The sequence below is a fragment of the Nicotiana tomentosiformis genome, chromosome 1, assembly GCF_000390325.3.
Source record: "Nicotiana tomentosiformis chromosome 1, ASM39032v3, whole genome shotgun sequence".
Lineage (NCBI taxonomy): Eukaryota > Viridiplantae > Streptophyta > Magnoliopsida > Solanales > Solanaceae > Nicotiana > Nicotiana tomentosiformis.
The window spans coordinates 41,414,114-41,425,334 of record NC_090812.1 but is presented as its reverse complement, the minus strand read 5'-3'; the positions used below and the strand labels follow the sequence as shown (position 1 = coordinate 41,425,334).

At 40.4% G+C, this 11,221-nt stretch overlaps 1 protein-coding gene and 1 non-coding gene across 2 annotated transcripts; one reads left to right on the top strand and one right to left on the bottom strand.

Annotated features, from left to right (window-relative positions):
• Positions 1-5,002: 5,002 nt before the first annotated feature.
• LOC138906156 (uncharacterized) lies at positions 5,003-5,383 on the bottom strand. The gene has a single exon (XM_070194684.1). The coding sequence runs from the start codon at positions 5,381-5,383 to the stop codon at positions 5,003-5,005; it is 381 nt and encodes a 126-aa protein (XP_070050785.1).
• A 1,308-nt stretch (positions 5,384-6,691) lies between these two features.
• On the top strand, positions 6,692-6,798 carry LOC117279404 (small nucleolar RNA R71). The gene has a single exon (XR_004509828.1). It is a non-coding gene; the product is annotated as a small nucleolar RNA R71 (small nucleolar RNA).
• The last annotated feature ends 4,423 nt before the right edge of the window (positions 6,799-11,221 follow it).

Genomic DNA, 11,221 nt, shown 5'->3' with positions numbered 1-11,221 from the left:
ATAACCTTGGCCACATCAAAGTCGTGGTCATTCACAAAGCACCAGATCAAGGCAGCTCTCGGACCATTTACCTCTGTGGTGTTGTGGGACGTCAGCAAGCGACTGTTGATGATGTACAACTAGCACTTTCCTTCAAAAGTGAGTGAGGCAGAGTGTAGCATCGATCCCAGCACAACTCACACTACCTCTTTGTCTGGTGCACATATAGTTCTGAAAAACATGTTCCATGTGATGGGTTCTCTCCTGTAAGTATCACAGAAGTCCTCCTCCCCATTTTATTCAGGCAATCGATATACTCTCCTGATGGCTTCTATCGAGGCATCCATCCTCGTATGTCGCACAGTGTATATTCTATCCTCATATTCGGGGCAGTTAGCATAGAACTCCTGGACAAGCATCAAGTTACCCTCCTCCGTCTCTTCAAAAAAGATGTCCAACCTACGCCTGATCAACTCCCGATACATATTAGGGCACTTATCCTGGAGGGATGCCCTATCAATACCCCTTTCTGGTACAGGTTTTTTAGTGGACTTCAAACTGAAACGGTCTTGGGCAGTTCTGGAGACAAACCTGGTACGATCAAACTGAGCTGCACTGGCCGGTGCCCTTCCCCGAGATGAGCATCCATGACCACTTGATGAGGCTACGGTAGCGCGCCTCTTCCTTGAAGGTTGCATGTTACTTATACAATAAATACTACTATCAGTGGAGAGCGGAATATTTGGCCCAATGGCGGTTACTCAGACTTCACTCGCACAATTGGTCACAATTTATATTCAACACTCATTAAGGCAAATCAACAAACAGGTAGTGTGCATATGTCCCCCCAAGTCACCCAAAGACCTAATTAGACTACCATTCCTCACAAACCCAACAATGGCTTCCCCCAAATCAACCAATTCAAATAGCCTCCATATACTATATATAAATCACAATCCAAATCCCAGACAAAAGCACCTATGATTTTACTGCCCTATACATACAATAGCAAGGGAAAAGATTGAAAAAATAATCACTGAAAAGAAAAAAAGAAAAATACTAAGAAAGAGGAATAAAATCATGTACTTACTTGGAGATCTTGAGAAGAACGGAGGTTGGAGATTGGTTGAGTGGAGAAGAGAAGGAAGGAGAACAGTCTTGTATTGAAAGGAAAATATGGGGGAAGGGAGGGGAGGCATTTTAGTTGTGGGGGGAAGGAGAAGGGTTTTGGGACTTGAAGTTAGGAAGGAAAGAAGAGAAGTGGGGGAAGTGAGAAGGGAAGTGGGGGTGGTGGGTGTTTAAGTTAGGGAAAATAAAAAACAATTTGACTAATTTTTTTAAAAAACTTACCTGGACACGCCCCATATCCACGCCCAGATCCGCGGTCCAATTCGCGGTCGCGGATTCTGGGCAGAGGGGGACCAAAACTCCACACCCCAATATGCAGTCCAATCCGCCGCCGTGGACGGGGGAAAAAACACAAGCCAAAACCCGCAACCATATCCGCGGTCTAATTCGCGGTCGCAAATCTCCGTCTCCACCTAATATTTTGTCTTTGCCGCATTTTTACCTATTCTCGGGGTTAATTTTGACTCCCGAATCCTTCCGATGTGCATAATTTTTTCCCTGCACACTAGTAGATCGGTCAAAGTCATTCAAAATCAATTACAACAACCAAAGTAAGAAAAATAATGGGTTGCCTCCCAAAAAGCGCTTAAGTTAACGTTGCGGCACGACGATTTACAACAAACCATGAGTTTCCTCCTAGGAAGCACCTGATTTAACGTCGCAGCATGACACAAGCTTTCATTATCACTCCTCGTTCGTGTACTGGGTCTCTTCCAAAGTTATCACCACTCTATCCCCTTTCTCTTCGACCATTCCAAGGTAATGTTTCAACCTTTGCCCATTTACCGTGAACTTGTTTATCCCATCTTCGGATTCAATCTCTACAGCTCCACTTAAGAACACTTGCACCACTCTGAAGGGTCCTAACCATCGGGACTTCAACTTACCCGGAAATAATCTCAATCTTGAGTTGTATAACAATACTAGATCTCCGGGCTTGAAGTTCCGATCTAAGATGTGCTTATCATGGATCATTTTCATCTTTTCTTTGTATAATTTAGCATTCTCAAATGCATGGAACCAGAATTCCTCGAGCTCATGTAACTCAGTGACTCTGCTGGTGTCTGCGGTCTCTATATCCAGATTCAACTACCGCAGTGCCCAAAGTGCTTTATGTTCGAGCTCTACCGGAAGGTGGCATTCCTTTCCAAACACCAACTTGTACGGTGACATACCAATTGGAGTTTTGAATGTTGTGCGGTATACCCATAATGCATCATCCAGCTTCTTCGCCCAATCCTTGTTGCATTCACTGTCTTTGTTAGGACACTTTTAATTTCTCTATTGGACACTTCAACTTGCCCGCTCATCTGTAGGTGGTACGGTGTGGCTACTTTTTGGTGAACTCCATATTTTCCAACAGGCGTGCGAACGCTTTATTGCAAAAATGGGTTCCACCATCACTGATTATAGCTCTCGGGGTGCCAAAACGTGTGAAGATGTTTTTCTTTAGGAAACTTGTTACCCCTTTTGCATCATTGGTTGGGAGAGACACCCTTTCGACCCACTTGGAGACATAGTCAACCGCTGCCAATATATATTTATTACCATACGAGCTGAAGAATGGCCCCATAAAGTCAATTCCCCACATGTCAAAAACCTCCACCTCTTGAATTGTGGTCATCGACATCTCGTGACGGCGAGATATGTAGCCTGTCCTTTGGCATTCATCGCAACTTTTGACCCAAGCATGGGCATCCTTGAATAGGGTAGGTCAATACAATCCCAATTCCAACACTTTTTCTGCTGTCCGGATTCCTCCAAAGTGTCCACCATATGGTGAAGCATGGCAAGCCTGTAAAATAAAAGGTTGATCTTTCTCAGGGATACACCTTCGGATCATGTTATTTACACATATTTTAAACAATAGAGGTTCGTCCCAATAATAGGCTCGACAATCGCGGAAGAACTTTTTTTTTTGAATTGAGGAGAGTTCATAAGGTACAATACCGCTTGCTAAATAGTTAGCAATATCAGCATACCATGGCATCTCCTCCATTGTCACAACAAGTAACTGTTCATCCGGGAATGTCTCTGTTATGTCTTCAACCTCCATTCTCTTTTCAGCTCCTTCCAATCTTGAGAGGTGGTCTGCCACTTGATTCTCCGTCCCCTTTCTGTAACGGATTTCCAGATCGAATTCTTATAGCAAAAGAACCCAGCAAATCAAGCGTGGCTTTGACTCCTTCTTTGTTATCAAGTACCTAATTGCTGCATGGTCAGTATAAATAATAACTTTTGAACCAATTAAGTACGACCTAAATTTGTCGAAGGAAAACACTACAACCAGCATATCTTTTTCCGTTACAATGTAATTGAGCTGTACACCGCTGAGCGTCCTGCTTGCATAGTAAATCGGGTGCATCATCTTGTCTTTGCGTTGCCCCAAGACTGCTCCTATAGCATAATCACTGGCGTCGCACATGAGCTCGAATGGTTGCTCCTAATTAGGTGCAACTATGATGGGTGCAGTCACCAATATCTTCTTCAGCTCCTCAAAACCAACGTGCAATCATTAGAAAACACAAAGGGATGATCCTTTTCAAGCAGCTTACATAAGGGGTTAGCAATTTTGGAAAAATCTTTAATGAATCGCCTATAGAACCTAGCATGCCCAAGGAAACTTCTCACTGCCTTTACTGAAGTAGGCGGTGGCAGCTTCTCAATCACATCAACCTTGGCATGGTCGACTTCAATGCCCTTGCTGGACACTCGATGCCCCAACACTATTTCTTCGTGTACCATAAAATGGCACTTTTCCCAATTCAGCACCAGATTTGTCTCCACACATCTTTTGAGAAATCTTCTTAAGTTGTGAATACAATCTTCAAATGAATCCCCCACCATGGAGAAATTATCCATAAACACCTCCATAATATCCTCCACCATGTCAGTGAAAATGGCTAACATGCACCACTGGAATGTAGCCGGTGCATTGCAAAGTCCAAAGGGCATTCTGCGAAAAGCAAAGATGCCATATAGACAAGTGAAGGATGTTTTCTCTCTGTCTTTCGGGGCTATTGAGATCTGGTTATACCCCGAGTATCCATCCAAGAAACAGAAGTGGGACCGCCCAGCTAACCTGTCCAACATTTGGTTAATGAAAGGCAATGGGAAATGGTTATTTCGAGTGGCTATGTTCAGTTTCCGATAGTCCATACAAATCCGCCACCCCGTGACTGTACGAGTCGAGATCAACTCGTTATTCTCATTTTGTACGACCGTCATTCCTCCCTTTTTCGGCACACATTGGACATGACTGACCCAATTGCTGTCAGAGATAGGGAAGATGATACCCGCATCCAGACATTTGATCACTTCCTTCTTTACTAATTCCTTCATATTCGGGTTCAGCCGTCGTTGATGCTCCCTGGAAGGTTTGTGCCCCTCTTCCAGAAGAATCTTGTGCATGTAAAAGGCTGGGCTGATACCTTTTATGTCTGCCATGGTCCAACCAATGGTAGTCTTACATTCTTGCAATACCTGCAATAGTTGCTCTACCTGCACAGCTAGCAAACCAGATGATATAATAACAGGCAAATCAGAATTAGGCCCCAAGAAAGCGTACCTGAGGTGGGCTGGAAGCGGTTTCAAGTACAACTGTGGTGGCTCCTCTATTGATGGTTTTGCAGGTGGTGTTGCTCTCTCTTCTAAGCGTAGGGGCTCGAACTGAGGTTCCCTTTTCCAGAATCCTTGACCTTCGAGAGCCATGACCTACTCTGCCAACCCTTCACCGTCCATCTCTTCCAAATTCATCAAGCAAGCTTCTAGTGGATCCTTGATATTAAGGGTCTCATCCTCTTCTTGCAGTATCACATCCACGGCCTCCACTAGTGAGCAGTTTGCAAATTTACTGGGTCTCCTCATAGATTGTTGAACGTTGAATATTATTTCTTCATTGTTCAACCTCATTGTTCAACTCTCCAGTCTCACAATCAATTAATGCTCTCCCAGTGGCTAAGAATGGCCTTCCCAGAATGATGTGTATCTTTTCATCCACCTGACAGTCAAGAATAACAAAGTCTACAGAAAATACAAATTTCCCCACTTGCACAAGCACATCATCAAGAATTCCTATCGGTCTTTTGACTATGCGATCAGCCAGTTGTAGCAACATTGAGGTCGGTCTAGCTATACCAATGCCCAGTTTTGTATAGATTGCCAAGGGCATCAAGTTTATGCTGGATCCCAAGTCACACAATGCTTTAGCAAAAGCATAACTCCCAATAGTGCATGGGATAGTGAAGCTACCTCGATCAGACACCTTTTGGGCCATATGTCTTGTCACTACCGCACTGCAGGTCTGTGTCAGAGTTACAGTGGACAGGTCCTGGAAGTCAAATTTCTGCTACATCAGGTCCTTCATCAGTTTTGCATACCCTGGAATTTCCCTCAAAGCAACCATCAGTGGAATATTCAATTGAATCTGTCGAAGCATTTCCATGGATTTCCTGTATTGATCATCTTTCTTTTGTTTTGCCAATCTCTGAGGGAATGGTGCAAGAGTCAACCTCTGTCCACTACTTGATGTCTTTTCTTTGTTGAAAGCTTCTGGCACAAGAGGTGCCACCTGTTCTGAGACTTGTTCACCTTCTTTCGCCTTACCCTTGTCGACATGTGCTTGTTCAACTACCACTTCGGTGAGCTCAGCTGACCCATATGCCTCTAATGTAACTGGAGTAGTTGGCGTAGTCTCTCTCCTAGATTGAACAACTGCTTGCTCTCTGTCTAAATCTCTTCCATTCTTAAGGCTCACTGCCATTAGCTGATTTGGGTTTTGCTCCTTTGGGTTAATATTTGTATCTGCAGGCTATGTTCCTTGGGGCGATTGTTTAAGGCCATAGACAGTTGTCCCAGTTGAGTTTCAATGCCTTTGATTGCTGAATCATGTGCTGCTAACTTTTCTTGCATCTTACCATTTGTTCTAATGAGTTGTTGCATCATACCCCTGATTTATACCATGTTGTTGTCCTGTTGTTGATGAGGTGGTTGGTAGGCCAAATGTTGCTGGTGATGCTGATTATAGCCCTGCTGCCTTTGATAAGGCACAACTTGACCTTGTGGTCGTGCGCCTCCAGAATTGGGGTTGTGTTGTGGCAGGTTGGGTCTGTACTGCTGGTTTGGTGCTGGTCCCTATTGTTTCCCACCTTGCCTCTGACCTCCAAAATTAGAAACATAATTCATGTCTTCTCGGAAGTCCTGGTTGTCATTCTCTCCACTCCACGAGCATACATATGGCTGGTATATGCAAAGAGTGCACAATCCTCTATTTGTTGTATCAACAATGTGCACTTGCTTTGTACCCATCTCATCAATTTTCTTTGTCAGTATGCTCATCTGAGTCATGAGAGTGGCTATGTTCTCTGCATGAGAATTGTTTGGGTCAAGATCAACAGAATGCACTATTGGTGTAAGTGTCGTACCTCTAGCCATCCAGCCTGAATTTTGAGCCATCTTGTCAAGAAGAATCTTGCACTCTGTGAATGTCTTGCTCAAAAATGCACCCCCAGCTGAAGCATCTACATTGGCCTTCAAACTGTCTACTAAACCCATATAGAATCTCTGTCCCAGCATCTGATCTGGAATGCCATGGCGTGGACACTTCACTAACATACCCTTGAACCTCTCCCAGGTTTCTTGCAAGGTCTCAGTTGGTTTCTGCCTGAACTGCAATATCTCATCAATCTGCCTTGCAGTCTTGTTGGGAGGATAAAACTTGTTTAAGAATTGTTTGACTAATTCTTCCCAAGTGGCAATGGAGTTTATTGGGAGCGAATTCAGCCAAGTTTGAGCCTCTCCAGTCATAGAGAATGGAAACAGTAATAGCTTGATGGCTTCAGGAGTCACATTCGGCTGTCTTTGGGTCACACATATTGATAGAAAATTTTTCAGATGTTGTTGTGGGTATTCAATATATGACCCGGAGAATAGTTCCTTATTTTACAACAGATGCAGCATGTTGTTGGTGATCTGGAATGTCTCCGCTTGTATCTGAGGTACAATAATGGCGGTGGCCAAGTTATCAACAGTTTGTTGTGCCCAATCATAAAGAGCAGCTTCTGACACAATAGGTGCCACCACTCCATTGTTTGGGTCAACCCGATTATTCCGATTGTTTCCGTCAACATCGTCCACGTTGTCCATTTCAATTTCGAGTGTTTTTTTTTTGTGGTAACTGTTTGTTCTTCTTATTGGCTCGATCTAATGCCCTGAATGCTTTCTCGGGGTCTCGGAGTCCTTCAAAAAGTTTACCAGTCCTCGAATAGCTTCTAGGCATACACATAAGTCACAGGAGAATTCAAACGTGAGAATTTCAATGGAAAAATTTAAACACCGTAAGAAATTGATCTAAACTAAGAATCCTAGTAATTCTTCTAAGTTGTAATAAATAACATCGTTAGTTCCCCGGCAACGACGCCAAAATTTGATCACGCCCAACTATGCCTTGTAAAAAGGATTAAGCGGTCGCTGCAAATATAACCCGGTTCAAGTCCGGAGTCGAATCCCACAGGGAACTAACCTATTTACTACAACTTTAAATAATGCTAATGATAAGCTCAGACAACTTCCGGATGCAAGGGTTTTATGAATAATCAGTTAAATTTATTTAGCTAAGGAAAAATGACAATAAAATTAGTAATAATCAAGACTAAAATTGAATTCAAGGGTAAAAGGATATAGGGCTATTGATTTCCCCAATTGCCAGATTAATTCTTAACTCTTTAGCTATAATCTCGTTGTAGTGCTCTATGAGGATTATGAGTTCCGGGCTACCGTAATTATCTCTCGATCAATTACGATAATTTACTAGAAGCATTCTCTCGAACTACTCTAGTTAACAATTTATGCAACTCAGAATTATCCCACCATAGTTTCGTTATTTCTAACCCCACTTTTAAATTCAAGTAATTAATCTCTTAACTTACCCAAAAGTGGTGTTGTTCAATAACAATCTAACCAAGTATTCTTGCTCAAGCAACACAAGGTAACTAGACATAATTAATCAAGGGCCATTTTAATTAACCACAATATAATACGTAGTTAAACAATCATAGAACAAACACGACTCAATTATAACAAAATAGAGTCACGACTTCATCCAACAATTGGTTCCATCAACTCTAGATAATAGATTTAGCTACTCATACTAATGGAAAATAAATTACTAAAATAATTCATAATCAACAAATAGAAGTATGAAGAAGAAAATGAAAACTCTTAGGAAATTATCCGTCTTCTCTCCCTTGTTCTTGCCTCTAAAATCTTCTAAAACCAGCTATATCTGACTTCTGGGCAAGTTTAGGCTTCATATAGGTTTAGGTTAGTTGCCTAAGAAATTACATAATTAACCCTGCGTGTTTGGCTTTTATCCGCCCGTCCGCGGCCGCAGATGCGACCGCGGATTTCCACTGCCTCACTGCCTTGAGTTTGCGGGCCAATTCGCGGCCCACTTTGCGGCCGCGCACCTGGAGGGGTCGTCCCGCTTGCTTTTCTCGCTCCTTTTCGACCAAGCTAACCTTTGATTGGCCTTTCACACACTATGTTGACTCCAAAACACTCGTTAGCTCCCTCCTAGCCCGGAGTAGCTCCTACAAAGCATCAAATTCTTAATTAGAGCATTTTGTTATCTTTTAGCATTCAAATAACAATAAAGTGCGGCTAAATTAGAGTGTAAATAGTGTCTAAATTGTATAAATATTGCCTACTATCAGAAAGCAACCAAGTATGTCTGTTACTTTTGTGATAGCCCACTATATGACACATAATTTTTTCTATGGCATAGGGTACAGAGGCATGAACATTTAGAGACACAAAATCCTTCATCTATATAGGTGGACATTTATCTTTGGAGGATCTCCCGATTTCACTAGTTGTGATAGGTGCATCAGTAGGATGTACTGCACCAATAGGGTGAACCACTTCAGGAACTTGGTGTTGGATCTGCACTGTATGTGGTGAGATTGTCTGTTGTGTTTCTCATGGTCCTTCTTCCTGTTAAATTACTCCTTGAACCTCTTCACTAGCATCAGTGTTGTGCATATCTTTTGCAAATGTATTGATCTCTCCTTTAGTGACAGAATAATCATTGTGAGAAGTATGATCCATATGAGCTATAGTTTCTGTGGCAGGTGCATAGATATAGGCTGGTTCTAACTGTTGAGCAAAGACAGGAACATGCTTGGACTTAAATGTTTAAAAGGAAATATGTCTTCCCTGAACACAACATCCTTGTTGACACAACATCATTTTTGTTCTCGGGATTTAGATAGAAATTTTATTATTTAATTGGATATCTAACATTTGAGAGTTTACTTGGGGATTTTATGGATACATATTTAAGTTTGAATTACTTTAAATACTTAAAAAATATTATTTGAAATTTAAAAAAATATATAATTTGTTAATTTTGAAATTATATTTTCTGAAAGCTACAAAAACTTGATATGTAAAACATATCCTTAAGTATTGACCTTATCTATTATATATTTGTCGATTGTGTAGGTAAATATAGTTAAAATGACAAAAATTTCTTAAAGAAAACTCCTAACTTTCATAAATTTTTACAAAAATTTCATGTGAATTATTAGAATTTCTTACGAAAAAATCCGGAAGTAATTTACATGCAAATTTAAAATCCCAGATAATTTACTCACGGATAACAAATCCCCAGATACGTTACCTGTGGATTTATAAAATTCGCAGGTAATAGTTACCCACGAAGGTTTTTTCATCGGATTTTTTTCGAAAGGAAAATCCACAGGAAACTTAAATTCCAGCGAATTTTTCTATATATTCCCCAGGAAAATTTCCATGCAATACGTGATTTTCTTGTAGTGATTAACCAGCTAACTAACTTCTCTAACAACCTCCTAACCGACTTAGGATAAAGAGATTAATCTACCCTTAACTATCTAATTCTAAGCCAACTTCATGTAACACCTCTATCTCAACATTAGCATACTGAAATAACATTAAACGTTGACAAAAGATTTCTTCCAATAATTTTTGGAAAATTAGAGAGGGGGTTTACAAGCACACTAAGCATATTCTTTTCATTTGATTTCAGGATTTGTGGACAACGTACTTCATTAGTCCATCAGCTCGTAAAACAAGTCTTCTTCGAGCTTTATACAAATGGCATCATTATGTGACTTCAATGAACAAATGGAAAAGGAGTTAATTTCTTAAAGTGTTCACGTAGTTCCAAAGCTATCAAAGAAAAGTAAATTGTCTGTTTACGCTCTTAATCTCTACCGCCGAAAGTAGAAGAACCCAAAGAGAAAGATCATATATTGGATAAAGCTGACGCAAAAATAACGATTTCTTAAAACAAGGATTTGGTTGACAAGCCCACTATTCTTGGTAATTTAGTTGGCGATTACGTGATAATCATACCTACTCCCCCAACCCCTCCAATTTTCTACTTTTATCATTTCATTTTTTAGATTCATTGACGATATATATATATAGTGCTTAGAGTAGCTTCAAAGGGACTTCTTTCCAAGTGTCCTCTCATTCTTTTCTAGACCTTCAAAAAAAAAGCGCACGACTTATTTGTGACGTTATGGACGCAAGCATGCATGAAATGCGAACGTGTTGCTAGAAGTGATGGGTGAGATATGACGCCATATAAGGGTGTGACTTATCAATAAATGAGGTTAGAACGAATTGTTGGAGAATAGAGTCTAAGGACGTGTGACATAGATTATCAAATATTTTTTGAAAAAATTGATTTAGGTGAAGTTTTATTTGAAATTAAAAATGTGTTTGGACATAAATTTTGGAGTAAGTTTTAACATGCTAAAAAATTTATTTTTTTCTTTTTTCGGCTAAAAAATCCCAAATGATCATGATTTGACTCAAAAAGAGGTCTTAAGTTATATTTGGGATTTGGAGTTTTGGTTTTCAAAATCTTTCCAAAACTAAATTAATTCTATAAACACACACACACACATATATATATATATATATATTTATTTTTATTTATTTATTTATTATAAAAAAAAAACTTTCAAAACTTATGGCCAAATGCCTCCTAAATTTCAGTAAACACTTAAATTGTAAAGTAATAATTTTTCGTTTGTCTAAGTTTTGTTGAATAGAATGACCTAAT

Coding starts and splice junctions, on each gene's coding strand:
- LOC138906156 (XM_070194684.1), bottom strand. CDS start 5,383: ATGGCCCAAAAGGTGTCTGATCGAGGTAGCTTCACTATCCCATGCACT.